Consider the following 23,699-nt stretch of genomic DNA (forward strand, 5'->3'; position numbering starts at 1 on the left):
ATAGAAATGTGCAGATAGATACCCTGTATACACTTATACTGTGTTGGTTTGTTGATGAGTGAGAAAACAATGTCGCACATCAAGCTAATCAAATGGGGACACCGCAAAATAATTTGGGGACCAGCTCAGAACTGAGAGTGAAGCCGCAGTGAGTACAGTACGTGAATAAAACCGTTTAATCCTCAGGAGAACTTGCTCGTTCTGGCAAGAGCTAGCCAAAGCAGAAGAAAAAAATAAGTTTGACATTGTTTGGAGTATTCTGCAGGCTTAAGGGATCTCTTCCCATGTCAACTACATCATGGTGTACATGTGAATTGACACCACTGGGGGGGGGGGGGGGGGGGGGGAGACAGAACAAGAGCTTGTGTGTGTGTGTGTGAGAGTGTGTGTGTGTGTGTGTGAGCGAGCACTGGAGGGAGTGATGTGCGGATGGGTTCAGGTCAGATGGGAGGTCGTCGTCATGGGAGTCAACAGGCACCGGGTCCCTCTACAGTCTACATCATTCCCATCTGCATTAGCGTGTTGGCATACGCCATGGGCTTGACATTTGGATGAGGCTGTGAAAAGGACGGAGAGGGTGGGGGATGAGTTCATGGCCAAGGTAAGAAATATTAGTTTATTTCTAATTCTCTCCTTTTTGAACAGGTGGGAGCAGGGGGAAAACTGGAGGGGATGTTTTAAAAATTAAAAAACCCACAAGAAATGTTACTACCCGGTAAATGTATATATGAAATGTACTAAATATTTATATATACTTATGTGATGTATCACTGCAAAATTATGTAATAAAACCTGAACACACACATTTTGACACACACAGCCAAGGTCAAATCCGGCGACCCTGGAGCAGTCACCACTCTCCATCAGGTATTACTAAAGGTAACTTCAGAAAAACTATGCCTAGACCTTAGAGGTGCTCCGATCAGGGACCGGGTTTTTGGAACTGATACCGATCTCAATTTATTTTAAAAAAGGTAGGGTAAGTGATTTTCTTTGGTTAAAATAAGTGTTAAAAAGCTCTATATTGTGATAGTACTCATTACTATAGAGTACTTGTTCAGTAACAGGAGTCTCCATGTATCTCCAGCTTTTAATTCACCAGAAAAATCATTTTCAGGTTGGGATATAAATTTTATCCAATCAGGATACAAGTTATAATACGATTCAAGATTTGTGTTGTATTGAATTTGAATTGTAAGTGATGACACATAAATGAGCAGACAAAATTGGAACTTTGGAACACTATAAAAATCAAGGTGATAAATGGCTACTTTCTCCTGATTGTTATTTGCTAGGTACGATACGTACGCCCACGTATACTCTGTGTATAAGGTGGTTGAGCCCCCGTCACCACCAGCTATGGGACGTTACAACTGCTCTCGTTTGCCTCGATTCAAAGCAGGATTTTCAAACCTCCATAAGTCGGAATTCTAGGATCGCTGTCCTTGGTGATCTTCTGCCATCCAAAGTTCGGATGTCATTTGTGACTTTGTACCACATCGCTCCCGAGTGTAAACATTTCTGGCGACAGGCAACAGTGTGCGCTAATGCTAATGATAGCAAATAGTTAGTGAGTGTTTGCATGGGGCTGCAGGGGGGGAGGATCCTGTTAAAGTGGACGCAGCGGTAGCACAGCTTAACTACATTTATTCTAACAGTTAGCAGCAAAAAAAGAGTTAAAGAGCTGGAGAGACAGGGAGACTCCTAGCAATCAGAATATAGTGATTTAACCTTTTAACAAAAAACCTTTTGTTTTAACAAAAAAATATCACTTACCCTACCGCTTTGCTAATACAGTGTCCTTTGCTTTGCTAATACAGCCTTGTTTGAATAGTCTTACCCATACCATATTGATGACACTGACTTGTAGCTGTCTGCTCTTGAATAGGAGGGAGCTCAAAATATTGAGTCAGCTTTTTTCTTCAATAATTCAGACAAGGTGTTGAATGAAGAAAGGGTTGAATGCCACGGCCGGCCACCCGTGCCGTCGGTAAAATAAAATGACGGTATAAATATACAGAGATGCAATGACAGTTTAGTTGATCAAAGTTTGGCGTATGCAGCATTTACTATGGTGAAAGAAATGCAAATACCACTCCTTTCCTTCCATGCCATGCCGGAAGGCAGCATTCAGGAGAATTGCTTTTTTCCCCGAAGTCTCCTGAACTCAATTGAACACAGTATTTTGCGTTGAACAATGTTTTTAGAAAACCATGTCGTACACCGCATCTCCACTAGCTAAAGAGTGCTGGGTTGCCCCCCGAAAATAGCTGATCTACAAGCTCACAACGCGTCACAGCGGCGCGTTGTGAGCTTGTATATCTGCTATTTTCGGGCCAGCTGCTGCTCTGTTCACAATCACGTCACGTACGTTCACAACTAGTTTGGGCTGCATTTTGATTGGTGAGAGGAAGTGTAGCATTCGCCAGCGAATGTCCGCAAAATTCGATAGCAGAGCAAAACAATAACGCATTTTCACTCCGTGGAAATTCGTTGCTGATGTGGAAGCAACGAAATCAGATGATTTAAATCGGCCACCGATCTATCGGAGCACCCCTACTAAACCTAACCTTATTCCTAAACTTTACCTCAGTAAAACTGTGCCTGAAACCTAACCATATTTCTAAACTTAACCTCAATAAAACTATGCCCAACCCTAAACTTATTCCTAACCTAAACCTCAGTAGAACCGCTGGGGGCGAGCAGTCCGCCACAGAAACGGGGGTGAAATACTCATTGCCTTACGAGGCACAGCTCTCTAAACATTATGCAAGAACGCATTATAAAATACTATAAACTTCCAAGACTTCAAATAAAAACAAAGACAAAAAGGGTATAGTGCTTTTTATAGTGCTTGGCTACTTACCACAGCAGTGAACTGGTGAAACTCTGGCTTGAGGTCAGATCCCCTGAGGTGAATATAGGCTCCTTTATTTGCCATCTGATCACTGTTGAAACACACAATACGCCATCATAGTCAAGTCATAAGATTTTGAAATAGAAATGCATCAATAATGACAACAATTACCATAATCATGAAACAACCTATACGTTGTTTTACCTTTGAAGCCGGATGCTACCTCTGTGTCTCATTAGTTATTGCTATACATGTAGCAACATCATTATTGTCTTTACATTTTTTAATAAGAATTTGTTAATTTGTTAATAAGAACTTAAATTAGGTTTTAGAAGGCGTTTTTAGAATCAGCTTCAGGTATCAATGGTTTACTTTAAAGCAAAATAAAATCTCAAGACTGAAAATGTTTGTATGACCAAGTCCTAATGTGCGATTTGTGAAACAGTGTTGAAAGATTTCAGATTGAGGCTTTAGCCATTGCTTTTATATAAAAATATCCAAGACTTAAACATTTTTATGGAAGATTCTTCTGAACAAATTTCTAGTTAATGCTCTAATCTTAAAATAATAACCGAAAATAGACGATCTGAATGAAATCAGTCGTGGCGACTCAGGACTTTAATGCATGCATGAGGAAAAAGCAATAAGACACATACCAGTAGTTGGGCGCTGAGAACACGGTGATGCACTTCCCTGAGTGGGTGACCTCGTAGCCCTCACCCTTCACCTCATGGCTGCGCACGATGAAGTCCAGGTTGTTCTGCTCCAGAAAGCGTGCTGTGACATCCGGACCAAACTGACAGCTCACTCCTCGCTTGCTGACCGACCGCCCGGGCTAGCCAATATGGAAATCACAAATTTGTTTTTAGCCAATATTGATAATGTGATGATATTGTGCGTATGAGTATTGAAGCTTTCACGTGTGTAAAACACTAGTTAAATATCAGTTTACTACTGCATGAGTTTTGGATTTTTCTGTTAAACCAATCTGGCTGCTTATTTGTTTGTCATCATAATCATAACACTGAACCTGAATGCCTAATGCCAAGTAGGACACCTAGTGGCTGACAACGGTAATGAGGTTATTTAAAGCGGGCTGCTCCCAAAGTGAAATAAATAAAGTAGGCTATATGCAATTGCGCATGTGCATCCAGTGTTACCGGTGGGGTCACTAGTTTGAATCGAGCGTGAATTATCTCCTTTGTGATAATTATTCTATCGATGATTCGAGTGGCTTTGCATAAGGGAACTAGTTCAAAAGTGAAGGTTGTGCACATTCAGTTAAGTTGCTGGTGCTGAACAAAGTTTAGAACAGTGGTTTTCAGGCTTTTCACATCAAGGACCATCATTTATTTGGCATTTGAGACATGGACCACCATTTGATGACATTTAGCCTGTCAGACCCAAAACTTGCTGTATTGATGTTGGTACCATAGGCAAACGCTCAAAATAACAATTATTCTACATTCTCTAATTGTGTAGACTTATCAAGAGTTAAAGATCTATTTAGGGTCCATTTGGTTACCAACTCTCCATTTAGCTAGGGACCACCTGGATCCCCCTCAAGGACCACTGGTGGTCCTCACTGGTTGAGAACCACTGGTTTAGAATAATAAACCTGCAGAAAAAGACTTTTCGGAGCAATGCTGCTGTTGCAGAGATGTTAATTATATAAAATGCAAGGGAACTAACCTGAGGCTGCGGGTCTGACCACAGAAGATCACACATGGGACCTGAGGAGGGGAACAGAGGACAACGTTGAAGGGCGGCCGTTTCTCCTCTGGGGGTTTAGTCACAGTCACACGGTGCACTCAGGTCGCATGGGATAGCAAAAGAAAATCTCATGACTCATCTCCTAATCTGTGATTTGTGAAACAGGATGGAAGGAGCCACGCACCCATAGTACTCAGTCTTCGAAAAACACAAGACACAAAATGTAGATTTTTAGGTATTCTGATCCTAAACCCATGTTCTTGCTGTTGGATGACGCTTTAACCTTTTACTCCTATGAAATATCCGAGACCATCAGGGTTTTGTGGAAGATGCATATGAACATGTATTCTATTGCTAGTTTGACCACTTGAAATATGCTTTAATCTTAAAATAACTGAAAATAGCCAATCTATTTTGGTGCGGGACATGTTTCCAAATGACTGAAATAAGTTGTGGTGACTGAGACTTTTAATCCATGAGGTTATCATGTCAAGTTACCCTACCAGAGTCTGGAGGCTGTCGGTTCCTCTCTATCTTCCTGAGATCGTCCAATGTGACGCCATCTTCACTGAACAGTCCTCCGTGCATCACCTGACATGAGAAACACACACACACACACACACACACACACACACACACACACACACACACACACACACACACACACACACACACACACACACACACACACACACACACACACACACACACACACACACACACACACACACACACACACACACACACACACACACACACACACACACACACACACACACACACACACACAGTAATTACTTGGTGTGACATGCTCCACAAAACAATGTACAACAACAACATATACAAGATAATAAGAATACTGGACCGTAGTGGAAAGAAAGACAAATCAGGTTAAAATGCGTACTGACCAGAACTTTACCGTTGATACACTGTGCGAGAGGGAGCCATTGGAAGACCTCGCTAAACAACTGGAACATCTGGGCTGTGTACTTGGCTTTCACTTCACCTTCAAATCCATACATCTGGTTCATGTTGTCCGTTTCGTGGTTACCTATACGAGGGGGGGGGGGGGGGCATTTTGGGGTGCAACAGTTAATCGATCTAATCGATTGAATCAATTATCAAAAATATATACAAGTATTTTTCCTTTCTTTGAGTAGCCAATTTAGTCGCATTTAATTCCTTCCCCTGCTTGCCACTGCGGTTTCTCCTCACTGAGGAGCCCCCACCAAGAGGACAAAACGCCTCTGTCCTACTCCTCCCCAGCCCGTAAATGACATGAACACATGACTGAACACAATCTGCCCATCACGACCCCAATGAGTAAAGCAAAAAGTCCTTATTAGTCCTAATCTGTGATTTGTGAAATAGCGTGAAAGGAGCACCACCACACTCTAGCGGCGTGTTTTCATAAACAAGCTAAATACGTAAAATAATAATGTTTCGGTAGCCATACAGCTGGCCATTGGCCAGTTGAAGAAATTGCAGATTTCAATTGAGGATTTCAAACCTTTGCTTTTATGAAATATGCAAGATCATTAGGGTTTTATGGAAGATTTAACATGTATTCTATCGCTAGTTTCACCACTTCAAATACTATTTCATCTTAAAATAACTAATAACCGAAAATAGGCTGTCTAGAAGCTTACAGTGGGTTGTAAGGTTCTGGATAGACTATTTTCAGTCACACGCTTCCATATAAGTCATGACTGAAATCAGTCGTGGCAACTGAGAACTTTAATCCACGCGACCCCTTCCGGCCTGGTGGAGATAAAGACATATCAGATAACAGACTGACTGATTGCCTGCCTACTTGACCTGAATTTGTTGTCTGATATCCTGGGATATATTAGAATTATAATAATATAACTTGTGCCTTGAATGCTGGAATATCTATGCACCAAGGCTGATGCATTACCATAACAGTTTGCAACATATTGGTACAAATGCATGCACGGTGAGTACACTAACCTCTAAGCAAGAAGAAGCAGTCAGGGTAGAGCAGCTTATAGCCAAAGAGTGTAAGAATGACCTCAACGGAGAAGGAGCCACGATCCACAAAGTCACCATTAAACAGCTGCAGTGCATGGTTGGTTAAGGATTTGGCTGCACCACTTACGGTCAACATATACCCTGTGGAAACCTTATCCTTTCAAAACCATTACTTTTCAGGGAATTAGGAAAAAAATAAAAAGACCTGCGTTCAAATGGAGTTGCGAGACTTCGTCCAAAGCTCTTGTTAATCATTTTAATTAACCCATTCAATTATTATTATTATAATAATATAATTATTACAAAATATTTATAGATGGCCTGGGCCGTTGCTCAGCGGTCCAGGCACCTTGGCTGGTAATCCAGTCTGGCAGTGTGCCGCGGGTTCGACTCCCGATCCCGACGGCTTTTACTGCATGTCACCCCCCCCCCCCCCCCCCCCCCCCATCTCTCTCCCCATTTCCTGTCAGCCTACTGTCTGTCCCTCCATAAAAAAATATAAAATAAAGGCGAAAGCCACAAAAAAAAAAACCTCTATCTATAAATATATATATATTTATAGATGGAGGTTGGCGGCCAAAGACAGATGTAAAGGGTGACCAATACTATTGATTCATGAGCAAATAAATGAAATAAAAGACAAGATACGGAGATACAAAGAGATACAATTTCTACCAAACAGCGGAACATTCAACATTTGAGCAGAGAGGACTTTCCTTTATTAACCTGTTCTCTGGTGAGGTTGGCAAAAGGGCCTTTCTGTGTGGAGTTTACATGTTCTCCCCGTGTCCCCTAGGCCTAGGGCAGGGGTTCTCAACGTTTTTGGCAGGGGACCCCCGGAAATGCTTTGGCCATGTCTCACGACAAAACATCAAATATTTGTTTTATTTATTACACAGATGCTTGCCTGGTTTTAACCCATTCTGGGCGGGAACCCCTTTAGGTGTTCTAACCCTTCTGGACGGGAACCCCTCTTGGGGTTCTGTACAGTATGTACAGTATTCAAAAATGACAAGAAATTGATGCTGCTATAATTTTCAGAAAACTTAGGTCAGGATTTAGAAGGCTTTTTAGAATCGGCTTCAGTCCAAAATGGGTTAATGGGTAAAATTCAGTGTACTTTCATCTTGGTAAAATAAATAGCAAAACAAAGAATGGAAACATTATCAAATACAGATGGGATGGCAGATGGGTAAACACATGAGTAGCACACATGTTACAAAGGGGAACAATATGATTTCTGAATGAAATAAGGATACATAAGAGTTGGTCTCTGATGGTAAGCCGTTCAGCTCAAAGATATTGAGGAGGTCGTAATATTGCCCATGGGTGTCGCCACAAATCGTTATCTTTTCTGTCTAGGGTAGGGTATAAAAAGAGAAACGCCATTATTACAGTTCAAACTTAGGGAATACACAAAACAACATTTCATCATAAAGATTATAATAAAAATAAACACTTTAGGGCAGAACTTTAAGGAATACAATGTTGACACTGACAGTCTTTACTTAAAGCGGCACTATGTAACTTTTTTTTAATGAATAAAATGATAAATCCTCCAATCTGTATGGTAGCGTACACTAATACAATGGTTGTATTTGGTCTCCCTGCTCTTCAAATGAGACATTTAGATCATGTCAAAGGTTAGGTCTCACCTAGACATAGGATCTGACATGACTTTTTAACTGATGGTAAGTTTAAATGTATCCCCTGAGCAAGCAGGCAGGTTCCATTAGATCAATCAATGGTAAAATAATAATAATCATCAGCACGTTTACTGCCGAAAAACCCGAGTTCAAATCAGGTGTAGAAGGGGAAAGTTACGTAGTGCAGCTTTAACTGTCATGTACTCCAGGAACTGACTAAAACAGCCACAACCTAATAATCATTCAACACTCACCTCTTTTAATGTGATTTCAATCAGACTTGGAAGTTTGGACAAAAGCTCTTTGACTTGGATCAGAATCTGCAATAACAGATAAAAGCATGTATTTTAACGCTGCATACGGCAACATTTTGTTTAGGGCCTGTCCAATGCCAGGTTTGGATCAGGTGGCCATCCTGAAGAGTCCTAGAACAACATCATCAAGGGCCATTATTTATTCAGCATTTGAGCCACGGACCACCATTTCATGACATTTAGCCTCTCAGAACAAGAATTTGCATATTTTGTTCGATGGATACAATTTCCCCCAAAATTCCATGTTGTATTGAGTGGTACCATAGGAGGGATAACAGGGAAACATTGACCATTGATATCCATGTAATTGTGGAGACCTCTTGTAAATTAAGTAATGCAGATGTGAGGGTCCATTTGGTTACCAACTCTCCAATGTGTTTCAGCGTTTTGCTCATTTATTAAAGTTTAAAAACAATTAATTTAGCGGCATCAGAATAAAGTGCCTAGTGCGATGTGCAAATGACTTATAGGTAGCATAGCGTATTTGCGTTCATAAAGCGATGCGGTCAACAAAGTTGGACTTCCCCGTCGTTCACCCCCTCTCCTTCCATTCATGAAACGCCACCGGTGAACAGCTGACTTTACTACCTGACTGAGGTACCACCCAACACCACGTGACCATAGAAACCATAGCAACCCATTGAGCTGTCTAACCTGTCACCAACAGCCACCATGAGGCAGATTTTCACATTTTTACCTAAAACTGCACCGATCTGCGTGAAACGTTGCATGCACACTTCCTAGAGGCAAAGGAAAAACCTTTGACCATGCATTTTTCACATCTGCCTTTTATAGCAACACCAGGAGGCCGACTTTTGTAAAACACATTTTTTTATATTACTCCTCCAGATACTGTCTAGCAAAACATTTTTGGAACAAAATGCCTCAAATCATCCAATTGCCATCAAAGGCGTGAGATCAAATGGCACCCTTTCTAGATTGGCCTATTATAGCGCCACCAGGAGGCCACAATAACCTACCTGACCTGGTGGAGACCTGTGCCCCGAGGGGCACTTTTTCTAGTTTCCTCTGGTTTTCTTTTTTATAACTTTCTTTTTATAATCTATAATCTCATATCCAATAGTGGTCTATTTACAAAAGTGAAAAGTGATCGTGAACAAGTGAGACAAAATAAATATACATACATACATACTGGTCATTTGGTCCTCAGACCATCAACTCTGTGTCTGCATAATAATGAATTGCATTTTTATAGTGCTTTTCCAAGTGCTCAAAGCGCTTTACAATGGTTCATTCATTCATACATTGGGAGAATATATATATATATATATATATATATATATATATATATATCGAGAAATGTCCTGAGGACGTTGTCCAAAAATATCAAAGAATCCACAAATCTCTGTAGACTATTTGTCTGTCCCTTTCATGGCGATTCCTGATGTCATCAATATGACGTCATAGTACTAAAGACAGACTGGACTCCAAGTACTATGATAACAGATACTGCACACAGGGGTTACAACGGGTACTCTGGCCAAGGGTACACTGGGTTCTCTGACAAGGGGTACTGCATTACATGAGATGCGTTCATTCCCATGCGTGCATTCCCAATGTGCACCTTCCGGCCGATTGTGCAGGACAATGAAGATCAATGTGCAGACTTTAATAATCATCTCCTCCCCCGCAAACATCTTGGTGGAGTATTCTGCCTCACAGAGTTTCCCTGTGAACGTCCGTCTCTGCGATGACATTGCACGCCTATATGTTGTCAGTATGACGTGGTTTGATTAGGTGTCTGTACAAATAAACCTGACTTGACACACTTTGATTCTCAGTGTTTAAAAATGGCCTGTATGAGCAGTTGTCTGTCTGAGGAGCAGTTACGGTGTGCAATCTGTCTGGATGTGTTCACCGATCCAATTGCCACTCCATGTGGCCACAACTACTGTAAAACCTGTATTACATATTACTGGGATACTAACGATGTGTGTCAGTGTCCACTGTGTGCGAAGAAGTTCCATAAGAGACCAGAGGTCTCCATCAATACTTTGATTTCCGAGATGGCCGATCAGTTCAGGAAGTCTCAGCAGCAACCTGCTGAAGCGGATGATGTCTTGTGTGACGTCTGCACAGAGACCAAGCACAAGGCCCTGAAGTCCTGCCTGGTGTGTCTCACCTCCTACTGCGAGACTCACCTGGAACGTCACCAGACGGTCCCAGCGTTACAACGACACAAACTAATCAACCCTGTAAAGAACCTGGAGGACATCATCTGTAAGAAACATGACAGGCCTCTGGAGATGTTCTGTAAGACTGACCACATGTGTGTTTGTCAGATATGCATCGAGGCAGACCACAAGGTACATCAAATTGTATCTCTGAAAGAGGAATGTGAAGGAAAGAAGGCTGAGCTCAGAAAGACAGAAGCAAAAGTTCAGCAGATGATCCAGGAGAAAAAACAGAAGATCCAGGATGTCAAATACTCGGTAGAGCTCAGCAACAAAGACGTAGACAAGGAGATAGCGGACACATGCACGCACTTTTTCACTGCTCTGACGAGCTGCATTGAAAAACATAAAGCAACAGAGAAACAGGCGGAAGCCTTCATTAAAGAGCTGGAAAATGAAATCACTGAGTTAAAGAAAAGAAGCAGTGACATTAAGCACCTCTCATACACTGAAGACCACCTCCACCTCCTCCAAATGTTTGCATCCGTCAGCAGCCTTCCACCCACCAAGGACTGGACAAATATCAATGTCCACCCGTCTTCATATGAGGGGAGTGTGAGGACAGCTGTGGCTCAGTTGGAGCAGACAATCAGTCAAGAGATAGAGAAACTTTATGACGCTGAACTGAAAAGCGTCCAGCAACATGCAGTGAATGTAATTCTTGACCCTGATACAGCACACTGCTATCTTATCCTTTCTGAGGATGGAAAACAAGTGAATCATGGCCTATGGCAAAATCTCCCAGACAACAAGGAGAGATTCTACCCATGTCCATGTGTCTTAGGAAAAGAAAGCTTCTCCACAGGAAGATTTTACTATGAGGTTCAGGTTAAAGGGAAGACAGACTGGGATTTGGGAATGGCCACAGAGTCCATCAACAGGAAGGGATCCATCGCATTTAGACCCAACAACGGTTACTGGACCATGTCATTAAGGGATGAACATGTGTACTGGGCTGGTACCGACCCTCCTGTCCTCCTCCCTGTAAGAGAGAAGCTCCAGAAAGTGGGGGTGTTTGTGGATTATGAGGAGGGCCTGGTCTCCTTTTATGATGTGGAGGCCAGAAATCATATCTACTCTTTCACTGGCTGCAACTTCACTGAGAAACTATTTCCATACTTGTGTCCTCATCTTCATAATGGTAAAAACTCTGCTCCCCTTATCATCTCTCCTGTCAATCAGAGTATAGTGTAATACTCTGCTTTATAGTCAACCTGGCATGTTGTTAGAGGCAGAACCTTTGCAAAACATTAATAGCTAAAATAGCCTACAACCTGTAGCTCGGCTAAGGTTAAGACAAGTGCATATATAATATATATAAAGTCCAAGTTCCAAGGTTCGTCACATAACATTAATCATGGGTCAAGAACTGCCAGTTTTGGCAGTTCTGTGCAATCGTTCATCACGAAATTTGGCAATATGGTAGAGGGCCGTGAGAATCCCTCAGGAACTGGAGCTCACAGTCAAAGACCTCTGACCTTTTGATCTCCCAAATGAGTAAATTGTTATGATTTGCTAAATCACGTCAAAGATATCGCATTTCCGTACATGCGAATGGAGTGTGATGATGTATGATAAGACTGTGATTTTTTTCTTTTTGAGCTTGACCCCGTCTTATATCTGCTTGCAGCTATATTTTTTGAGAGGCGCTAGCCCCTCCTATGTCCAGCTTTGGAGGTTTGTGTGTAAACACAAACATTGAAGACAAAAGTGAGGACGCAAATTGTGATTGGCCGATGTGATTGGGTGGGAGATGTGCCATTGGTTGAGAATGAGATGACGTATGATGATAAGAGCTCCCCTCACTGGGGCGCCCGCTGGTCTAATGGTCCAGGCGCATGTCACATATAGGCTCTGGCCTGACGCGTTGCGTGTTCGAGTCCCGTTCATGACAACCTTTGCTGCATGTCACTAAGTTGGAGTTGTGTGTGGCCTCTTTCCTGTCTGTCTTCACTGTAACTATCAATAAAGGCACAAAAGGAAAAGAAACAGCACCGCGTAAATAACATTTGGTTTCCATATTGCAAAAAAACAAGCAGTATTTAGAGCTCACTATGCACTGAAACTATGCCCAATCAAAGTGTCAAATACACTTTGGCACTTTATTAAAAAAAATGGTCTTACTCAGCATAAAGTTTACAAATGTCCAATGGATCAAGGTAAAAAAAATTGACACGTTGAGGTGAAGCTAAATATGTGGATTGAGATTGTTATCTTCTCTGAGACATGAGTAACTTCTACTGTGATGGACCTGGAAACCACCAAAGCACAACAGCTCAGTCTGTGTTCTTCCATAAGGACAGGACAGTGTAGAAACCGACGACATACCAATCACCCAAATGTATAGATACGGTATACCTTACTGCACATTCTGTTCAGTGGATACTAAATTACCCCTTGAACATTTCCTCACTGTACAGCCCCCATTACAGGTAATGTTTTTTTTGTTGCTAATGCCTATGTATAGATGTATACATCTTATCACACCTTCTCCCCCTCTACTGCCTGTATGACTGCACGGCCACACACAACTCCAACTTAATGGTCCATGACGAGACGAAGATGAGAGCCTAGCCTACAGGAGAAAGGTGCCGAACCAGACACCATGGTGCCAGGAGAGCCTGGCTCTCAATGTTGGAAGGACAAAGAGCAGAGGTACAGGAGGTCAGGCTAACAGCACAGCACACCCCGTCATCTATAATGAAGGTGTTGCAGTGGATAGGGTCAGTGACCAGACAGTGGCCTTGTGGTTAAGAGTGTCCGCCCTGAAACTGGGAGGTCGGGGTTCGATCCCCGGCTGGGTCATACCAAAGACTGTAAAAATGGGACCCAATGCCTCCCTGCTTGGCACTCAGCATCAAAGGGTTGGATTGGGGGGTAAAATCTACTAATCAAATGATTCCCGAGCGCGGCACGGCTGCAGCTCACCGCTCCTTGGCTACGGCTCACCGCTCCAAGAGATGGGTCAAATGCGGAGAACAAATTTCACTGCGGTAATGTGTATGACAAATCGTACGACTTTTTGACATCTCCTGGGAGTTCACATCACTGAGAAACTCACCTAACAGGCGGTGAAGAAGGCACAACGTAGGTCGGGAGAGGCTTATTGACGGTATCAGCCAGTAACATGCAGGAGTCTGTCCCAGTTACAATGCGCTAGACCCCTTGGAGATGGAATTCTGAGGTGGAGCGCCACACCTACCATCAGCTCCCAGTACTTAGCGCACAACTTGCTGCACCGAAGTCTTGCTACTCATACGCTGAGTTGACTGTGCCCGGGATCAAATTCATGACCTTGTGGTCCAAAGGCGAGAGCTCTACCGACCGAGCTAACCGGATACAACGTCGCCTCTACTTTCTCTCAGGTAATTGAAGAAGTTCCGCATGGGTCACAAGGTGTCCATCCCGATGGTTGACCACCAAGGTCTGGCAGTGCTCCAGTTAAACGCTGAGGGCAAACTCGAGATCATACGCCACAAGGTCCTGTGGGCCTTCTACAGAGGTACCACCGAGAGCATCCTGACTGACCACCAGGTCCTGTGGGCCTTATACAGAGGTACCAACTGACCGCAATACCACCTGGGAACTGTGCTGACCTCAATCGCAAAGCACAGGGTCTGGGCGAACAGCCCAACACATGCAGACATAAGGCCATTGGCAGTAGACTGCTAAAGAGCCTTTCCCCCGAGACAATCAGACCCATGAACAAGATATAGCCAATAAACTTGGGAAATGCCAATATCCCTCCAGCCCAACTCGCCCCCACATGCCCATAATGATGAATTACAGCACCTGCATGCTCACATTATTATGTTTACATTAGTGGGTAGATCACCTAGGAGTAACAACTTCACACACGGCACCTTAAGCACCGACTGTAATAATTCCTTGAACCTTGAACATAGTTCAGTCTCTTTATCTTTACAGCATGGCTCTGAAGGAGGTTGGCCGTTTATAAGAGGGTGGGTCTGTTGTCTAGCTAGGTCACATTTTATTAAGACATATATAATCTTTTACTTTCCTTTTGTTTTAATTAAATGTTGTTTTACCTTGCTGCACTGCATTTTATTCACGCTTGTATATTGTTTACGCTTTGTAAACCCTTATATATTATATAAGAAGTGTATTATTATTATTATAAAGTGGGTTACACACAGACAGACGTACAGAGACTTTTATAGATAGATATAACGTCTAGGTCTATGATGTTCAATTGTTCAACACATTGATCTGCAATTTTCGGGGAGCCTGAAAAGCAAACCCTCTTCAAGCTAAAATTACAGCATTTGTTTCACAGCAAAATATGTTAGCGGTTATAGGTGGCAACCACCGCAAACACTGTCTGTACAACAGGGGATTCACTTGAATAGATATTATCCATGTATGTCTGGTGCTAGGATGGATCAGGCAAGATGGAGTCACTCAATATACCTAGATTTATGATATAAAAACAATATTTTGCACCCCTTCCCCCTTTACATACTTTGAAACAAATGTGCTAGGATAGTAGTGAATGAACAGGGTTGCAGGTGTATTATTTATTTCTTTGTTTTCTTTTTCTGTATCGTTTCATATATTTGTTCAATCATATGGTTGTACAGGCCGGGTTCCAACACATTTTTAACAATGAATTTTCAAAACATTTTTGTACGTTTTCTAAAGTATTTTATATATTTCCAGGCCATTAGCAATCATATGTTGGCTCTTACTCCAGTGTGCCATCAATGCCCCAAGACCGTCTCAAGTGAAGGTGTCACGTGACAAAAAGAACAGATCTACAAGCTAACAAGCTATCACAGTGCAACATGTTGTTAACATGTAGCTATACTTTATTTTTTAATTAAATACATCATTTTGTTTTCTTTTTTTGCCTTTATTAGACAGTATACAGTTACTAGGCTAGTCTGACAGGACATAGCGTGACACGCAGCAAAGGTCGTCGAGATCGGGATTCGAACCCACGACACGCTGTCAAGCTGCATCAGCAGCCTAGGTGCCCGGACCACTACGCCAGCCGTCCAGGCCAGATCTTTTATTTTTCACATGACATCCTGTATACATTAGGCGCACTCGTGCAGCACAGGCTAGCACTACGCTTTACCATGTTACACGTCATGTTAGACAAGGCATGGTTTTTAATAACAAAATCAATAGCAAAAAACATATCCATTCCAATCTTTTTTCCCCAAAACCATTCCCAAAAACATTTGATTAATTCCAAACCTTTTCTAGGCCTGCAAACTTTCTCCCCCAGGAATTTCATGACCGTAGGAAGTAGTGAGGGTTCCTACTAGGAACCCTCACTATGTTATTGATACATTTCATTGTTGTAAACCTGCAAACTGCTGAAAATCTGTCACATCTTCTATGTAGATATATCATCACTATGACTGTTTTGTCTGCATTGCGCCGTCCTGTTACAATCAAAGACACATACATACCTGATAAGCACACTTTCTGTGGAGTTTTTTCTGGTCCTTGAACCACTCCATCATGTCCTTCATGAACGTCAATGTTACCTTCCCGTCTTCCAGTTTGGGTCCAGCATATTCATCCTCAATCGCTGCATTACAAGATCAGAGATGCACACCAAAAAGGAATACATGGGATTAGTATCATGATGCCATATCATTTGAAGCTGAAAATAGTTCATGTAGTAAAAAGTAGTTTCCAAGACTGAAAAAGGTTTTGAATGCTTGCATAAAGCCTTTGTACTATTCTTGTAATAATACAGAAACATTACATGCAACACAACGCCAAATGTACAGTATTATAATTGAGTGAACTCAAATAAAAAGTCAACAACAATCACACTGAAACTATTATCTTGACTGTGTAATTGTATTAGGTTGAGTTGTCACAAAATTCAAATATAATCGTACAGATGTGCCATTTCATAGATTGGTGAACCAATAGGGAGCTGGTGTCAGTTTCCAGCGCTAGTTTGAACCTGCCCCTCTAGTCCTTGGAAAGCTTGGGTACTTTCAGGCTACTTAATTAACAATTAGTAGCATAGTAGTAGCACCACTTACTCATGTTCTCGATGTCTAAGGAGTCCACGACAGATCTTTTGATCTCGTCGCTGGCGATGGCTCTCTCAAAGGCCTTCTGCTTTACTATCTTGTTGCACTCCTGGAACTTCATCTTGGCGTCCTTGTCGTTGGGCCGTACCTTCACTACCTGTTGACCACAAGGGAATAACTCACTTCACTACCTGATGACCACAACAAGGGAATCCTACTGATTCATAACAAATTAACAAGCTACAACAGAACCTGAAGTAAACAAAGTTATGCTTACCATTTCAATCATACAAGTATTCTGTCTATTAAAATATACCATAGAATATCTTCTCTGTTGGTGGAAACCTCATCACTAAAATAGCAGATAAGCAAGCTCAAAATGCATTTTCGAGCTTGTAAATCGGTTATTACAAGCCTTTGCATGACAATACGATCAAGTAGGTCATTCATTTACAAAAACTAAACTAAAACACAAAAAGTAAAAATGTGGAGATATGGTTTCTGCCTAACAGCAACGATATAATTGTCTAAGTCTAAAAATCAAAGCAGATATTTTGCAGAAGAATGAAATAGATATATAGACCATTTTATATCTTTAGCCCAGCACCCACCTGTCGACGTATATTATCTACGTCCTCTTTCATGATATAATTTTCTCTAAACTTTCAAGACAATGTAAGTAAGTACATGTGGGGTCTTTTTGTATGTTTTGTGAGGTTATACAACAAATGTGATTTATGTTATGGTGGTTTATTGATTGGTTGATTCCCATTTTATGGTATGCAATATGTTCTGTGTGTAACTGTACGCCACTCCTGGCAATGCAATACATGAATTCAATCTGTTCCGCCTACCTGGCACCCTTAAAAGCAGCCTAGTGCACAAAACCGCAGTGGTGGAAAAAGTATATATTATTTTTTAGTAACTATATACTGCAATATGCAAATACTCAGTTACAAGTAAAAGTCCACAATTCATTGATGCTGCGGAGGAGAGAACACTCACCCAGTGCCCACAGCGTCCCCAGGAGGAAAACGAACCCAGGGCCTTCTAGCTGTCAGGCGACAGTGCTACTGACTGCGCCACTGTGCAAATACCTCAAAATGTAACTTAGGTACAGTACTTGAGTAAACGTAGTTACTTTACACCAGGGGTTCTCAACGTTTTTGGCCGGGGACCCCCGAAAATGCTTTGGCAACGTCTCGGGACCCCCGCCCCGCCCCCTCCCGACCCCCAATATAAATTGACTGCTACAATAACCTTAAACCAGTTTGGGCGGGAACCCCTTTTGGTGTTTTAAACATTGTTATAATTTAGCTATTGAAAAATAGCAGATCTACAAGCTCATAGCGCGCCACCGAGTGGCGCGCTACGAGCTTGTAGGTCTGCTATTTTTGAAAAATCGTGAAAATAAAATTTTAAAAAAATAATCTTTTTTTTTTTTTTTTTTTTAATATTTTGGGGACCCCCCAAAATAATTTGGCGACCCCCCGAGGGGTCGCGACCCACGGGTTGAGAACCCCTGCTTTACACCACTGCAAGTGCACCGCGCTGGCACAAGCTGGGCTTCTTACCGTCTCGTAGTCTTTTAGCGCCGCCTTGAACTTGCCCAGTGCCATGTTGGAGGTGGCGCGTCGGTAGTAGCCTTTGATGTAGTTCTTGTCGACCTCCAGGGCCCTAGTGGCGTCGGCCAGGGCATACCCGTAGCACTCTGTGCGCAGGTACGCCAAACTGCGGTTGCTGTAGAATACGGCATTGTTTGGGTTGAGCTCCAGAGCCTCCGTGTAGTATTTGATTGCATTGTCATAGTCCTTATCTAAAAAAGAAACAAAAAAAATAATCATAATCATTGTTGGAAAGAGCAAATCATCAAGTTTTCTAACAAAGAGTAGCCTGCGTTTTAATGAATAGCTTTCAGTGGATTGTTCGATAACTTTCAGTGGATTATTCGATAATGACAGACCAACATCATCTCTCTATTTCTAACTTTTTCTCCCTCTCTATTTCTAACGTTCCCTCCCATTACCCTATGCGGGATAGTGAGGCCAGTGCCAGTGAAATGCACAAAAAAACAAATAAGAAGAGCCCCCTGGCCAACCAGGAAGTGTAGCCCTCCACAGCTGTAGTGTAGCCTCACTCAAGGCTGTGGACGATACCCAGGGGGATTATTTTGATCAGCATGAGCTTGGATTAATGTTTTCTAAGGTCCCAAACATCGTACTTTATACCATTTTGAGCAGAAAAACGGCTAAAAACTGTGCCTGCGGCCGTGTCGGATTCGGTGTTCATGACCACTGGCACATATTAGTCACGATACAGTATATCTTACAGTATGAATGAAAAAGGGGTGAAAAAAGAAATGACGTCTCGGAGGTACCGATCTCGTGGAGACTGTCCAGCAAACAAAAACTTTGGCGTTCAAACTGCTCAGTGTTAAGTCTAACACCCATAAATCAAACCCAATTTCCCCCTGTGTGAACAACCACTCAGAGCTCACCCAAAGAGGAAATCCCCCCCCGGCAAAAATTCAAACAATTTCAAAATCTAGAGTTTACGATACACTGTGAGCTTGTTGATTGGCTTAGAAGATTAGCAATTTGTCATGCAACGCAGTATATAAGGATTAAGTGCTATTAGCCAACGTAGGAGAACTAATCAACAGATGTCTAGGCCATTGGTTCTCAACATGAGGCCCAGGGGTCATTGAGGTAATTCCAGGGGATCCCCAGCTAAAAGACTGATACATTAATTATCTACACTGTTATTACAGTGACATGTAAATACATCATATTCTAGAGTAATGTATTGGTTAATTTTGATCAGAGCTTCACTGTTATGTCTATAGACGAATCCACAGAGGCCAGGGTATCCTGAGCACGGCTATAGCTGTGGTGTTACTGGTGTACCATTTAGCGCAGCTTTATACCACAGCACTGATTAGCAACACCTGGCCTACAGGGCACTGCTCCATGGATTTGTCTATACCTAACAGTAGGTAGGTAGGAAGGTTGGTAGTTAGGTAGATGCTAGGTAGGCAGGCAGTAGGTAGGTAAGAAGGTTGGTAGTTAGATAGATGCTAGGTAGGCAGGCAGTAGGTAGGTAGGAAGGTTGGTAGTTAGGTAGATGCTAGGTAGGCAGGCAGGCACAGACAATTTCACAAACATTACAGTACATCCCTTTACCAACAGTAATGGCATTCGGAACCAAATGACAGACCATATTGGACCAAATCATGTCTGACACAAACTCAATACTGTTCTTTATTAGATTAGGGACCCAGAGATTTATAATAATAATAATCTTATCAAATGGGGTCCATGGTTGGCCTAATGATGCATATCAAATTGGGGGGGGGGTCTTGGGATTAGAAAGTATGACAATAGCTGGTCTAGGCCTTTTTTCTCCTCCAGGAGACTTTCAACCTGGTCCTGGTGTCCCCCTTTTTGGCTTAAAGGCAAAAATGTTTCCACATAAATATAACTTTTATCTAGCTAAAACAGGGTCATTTGCTGTAGGATAATGAATTAGGGCTTAAGACTTAAGTGCTTATGGCAGCTATCATTTCAGCGCCATAGCTCATCCAACCACCACAATGCCTAATACAGTATGTCAAGACAATGGCAGAGCTCTTTGCTGCCAACATGTAACGTTGTGTGTGATTGCCTATTGTGTTGATATCCGACAGACATGAGTGGAGACCTACGCCATCCTGACAGAATGCCTCTCCCTTGCATCTGCTTTGACTTGTCACTCACACAATGTCAGTCCTGTTCATGTGCATATTAGAGGCTCCTGCTATTCTCAAATCCCCTGGCATATCGTCACTGTCGGGCAGAAACATCCTATCGTAAATGCCCTATACTTGATCATACTACACTAAACTACAGCGTCACACATAAGCATCAAAATTAGCAGATCTTCAAGCTTCAAACCGTGTTGTGCGCTTGAAAAGTAACCGTTTTCGACACCGACCGATTATCAATTTCGAGGACCCACAGTTTTACATGCATTAAGACTTAATGCTCATTGACCCCCATCTCATGTGTGATTTTTATTTAATTTGTTTTCTAAACTGTACAAATCTATTTTTGTAATTTAACTCTTAAGAGTGTGCATATGTAACCAACTGGACTCATAACTAATGGTCCATTCGGTTTCATTTGTACACTCTTCACAGTTACCCGTACAGGTCCATTTGGTTCCTAACCATCAGTCATTTACAGTAGCTACTACATGGAGTTTGAACCACCTCAATGACCTCACGTGGAGAACCAGCATTCTATTAATCTTACTCAAAAATAAAATGACAAAGATTTCAAGTCAGCATGCTCCTAATAGTTTAATAAGTGGAAATGCAATTCAAAACGGCTTTCCCCCAAAATAATGTGAAACTTTAAATTACTTATTAATATCTCAAACTGATGACTCAAAGTATCATAATAATCTAAATTATAATGAGTTGATACTTGATAGTGTCTTGTTTTGTTTTTTTAGATACTAAGTGAATTTGTCATTGTTTTAGAAGCCATGTCATTATTTTGAGATACATAAATAGATTTTGAGATATGGTAGGTCATTACTTTGAGTTACTGAGTCATTGTTTTCAGAAATCAAGACAAAGTTTGCAATCATAACATAACACCACGACATTGGTGGGAAATGGTCTTCCTTTAAAAGTCTTCAAGCTGAAACTGACCACACCATTTAAGTGGATATGACATATCAACGTAACATTCCAGGTGAACACAATGATGTTTGTACAAATCATCCTTTCATAACAGTTACAACACGCGTTGGTGGCTCATGTTGGAGTTCCATGCAGTTGCTAAGTCCTTAGCTGCTTCCTTCTTCTATCTTAAGGAAGACATTGCAGACATGTGGGGCCTATCGAATTGTGTGACTTCCGGGAATATTCGTTTTATTCCGTTTCAGCGAATACGTGCTTTATGTAGAGTTAATGCGTGCTTTATGTAGAGTTTATGCAATGTTTATAATGTATACGGTTGAAGTGGTCAAGGGATGACACGCTATCGCGCGAAAAGCTCTTTGGATTGTGCGTTTACTGTTTACAAAATAAACGCGCAACGGTCGAAATTCCAACAGCGCCCCCTCTGGTCACAGTATTCGACATGCCGCCGGTTTCGGTGTAACGGCGTCCAATGAATGAACGCTCTTCCTGCGGTTAGCATTGCTCGCTAGGCTAACATTAGCTAGTCTCTCGGGTTAGCAAGCTGCGTGCTTTTTACGCAAGAGTCGGCGGCGCCACGCGGACGGCCAGGTTCGACTCCGTGCGTGCCGCCGGGACACGAGGTGAACCTGTCACAACCGCAGCAATTACCTTTAAAGTAACTATTCGCCTTCTCCTTGAGTAACTCTGCATTTTTATCCCCCTCCGCCATCTTCTTCTCACTGCCGTCTGTCGTCGCATGCGCCATTGGTTCGGGCGTCGCAAAATGTGTCGCAAAGTGAACTTTTCCTTTCTTCGTTGGTGTTTTACGGCATCTTGCACTCCTCAAATGTTTGTTTAATGTGTTCTACTGCCACTTTCTGGTGTTTAATTATATCACTGCCTATTCCTTCCATCTCTGCTTCATTTAAACCCGGTTTAGGTTTATCATTATCTCCATTAATAATGTATCCTTCATCTACCGTATCTACAATATTACTGTTCTGTGTGTGAGTTTATACTCTATGGTGTGAGTGTGAGAGAGATACGAGAGAGCGCGCGCGTGCGACTGCATGTGCGTCTGTGTGCATCTGTCGTGACTCGTGATTCAGTTCATTCATGATCTGTCCTGATGGATTTATATAGCACCTTTATCCAAGGCGCTTTACATAGATTGTGCAATGTGCATCAATTCACCCATGGATACAACGAAAGAAGTATCCATGCAAGGCACCAACCAGCACATCAGGAGCAATTAGAGGTTCAGAGTCTTGCTCAAGGACACTTCAACACTAACTCTGGGACTCCCGGATTCGAACTGGCAACCATGCGGGTACCTCCATCCGGCCACTCTACCCCTGAGCCACCACTGATATTGACTACTCGGCTACTACCGGTAATTGCACAGTGGCAGGGTGAAAAAACAGTTTAAAAGTGTGGGTGGAAATGCTCTCTGGCATTTGGTGTCAGGTTGTGTCCTGACTCTGAGTCAGAGACTCAGAGGGTGAGCACGATGTTCTCTTACAGCACTGTCACTGTGTGTAGATTGTGTCAGGGACTCAGGGAGACCTGATCAATATTCTCTCTAATCGTTGGAGCGATTTGCTATCAGCTTGGAATTGGATAGTGTTTCCAAACCACACCGCAATTGATTGATTGATTGACATGTGGGTACATTTCAAACGAAAGCAAGTCAATTAAAAAACTGCTACTTTGTGGACGAAACCATTATGATAAAGCACTAAGACTTGTTTACAGCAGGGTCCACCATTTTCGATACCGGTGGTAAGGATGCTTTCGACGGATGCTTGATGATGAAGTACGATGATAAGAGCGCCCCTCACTTCACACAGGTGTGATTTTTCATTGTAGCAACAGTGTTTTCCGTCCAGCTCAGATTTTTTGACACATGAAGGCCTAAAGCTGTCTGTCTGTTCCACCTCTGTCCCCTTGATGGTGTATCCAGAATTACTTCCTTCGTTGTATCCACATTGAGGACGACGAGGTCATTGTCCTCCGAGGCTGATGATGTTGTTCACCTGTTCCCTGTACACCGACTCGTTTCTTAGTAGAGTTTAGGATTTAGGCAGCAGCCCTGGGGTGTTCCAGTGCTAACTGTAAGGACTTACTTCCCATCCTCACCACTTGTGACCTGTCTATCAGGAAGTCCAATATACAGTTGCAGGTGGGTCTTGGTACACCAAGATTTGCCAGTTTCACAGTTAGCTTCATAGGCCGTATTGTGTTAAAAGCCGAGCTGTAATCCAGAAAGAGCATATGTAAATAATATCTT

At 42.3% G+C, this 23,699-nt stretch overlaps 2 protein-coding genes across 2 annotated transcripts; one reads left to right on the forward strand and one right to left on the reverse strand.

The window, feature by feature from the left end:
- Nucleotides 1-162: 162 nt before the first annotated feature.
- On the reverse strand, nucleotides 163-22,215 carry LOC306932262 (serine/threonine-protein phosphatase 5-like). The gene is made up of 13 exons (XM_079514000.1): nucleotides 22,079-22,215; nucleotides 18,315-18,556; nucleotides 16,750-16,897; nucleotides 16,159-16,280; nucleotides 8,463-8,528; nucleotides 7,822-7,920; nucleotides 6,542-6,647; nucleotides 5,479-5,621; nucleotides 5,074-5,161; nucleotides 4,550-4,590; nucleotides 3,514-3,692; nucleotides 2,867-2,948; nucleotides 163-557 (listed from the first exon to the last, which is right to left on the reverse strand). The coding sequence occupies exons 1-13, from the start codon at nucleotides 22,173-22,175 to the stop codon at nucleotides 495-497; spliced, it is 1,476 nt and encodes a 491-aa protein (XP_079370126.1). The 5' UTR covers nucleotides 22,176-22,215; the 3' UTR covers nucleotides 163-494.
- On the forward strand, nucleotides 10,334-11,911 carry LOC306932905 (E3 ubiquitin-protein ligase TRIM39-like; the record flags this gene model as incomplete). Its single annotated transcript, XM_079514880.1, has 1 exon — nucleotides 10,334-11,911. One exon carries the CDS (start codon nucleotides 10,334-10,336, stop codon nucleotides 11,909-11,911), a length of 1,578 nt encoding a protein of 525 aa, XP_079371006.1.
- Nucleotides 22,216-23,699: the final 1,484 nt, after the last annotated feature.

This window comes from Electrona antarctica (assembly GCF_951216825.1).
Source record: "Electrona antarctica genome assembly, chromosome: 11".
NCBI classification, from domain to species: domain Eukaryota; kingdom Metazoa; phylum Chordata; class Actinopteri; order Myctophiformes; family Myctophidae; genus Electrona; species Electrona antarctica.

Coding starts and splice junctions, on each gene's coding strand:
- LOC306932262 (XM_079514000.1), bottom strand. CDS start 22,175: ATGGCGCATGCGACGACAGACGGCAGTGAGAAGAAGATGGCGGAGGGG. Junction 18,557..22,078: donor GGCGAATAGTTACTTTAAAG/GTAATTGCTGCG, acceptor TTTCTTTTTTAG/ATAAGGACTATGACAATGCA. Junction 5,622..6,541: donor CTGCTTCTTCTTGCTTAGAG/GTTAGTGTACTC, acceptor CCCCTCGTATAG/GTAACCACGAAACGGACAAC.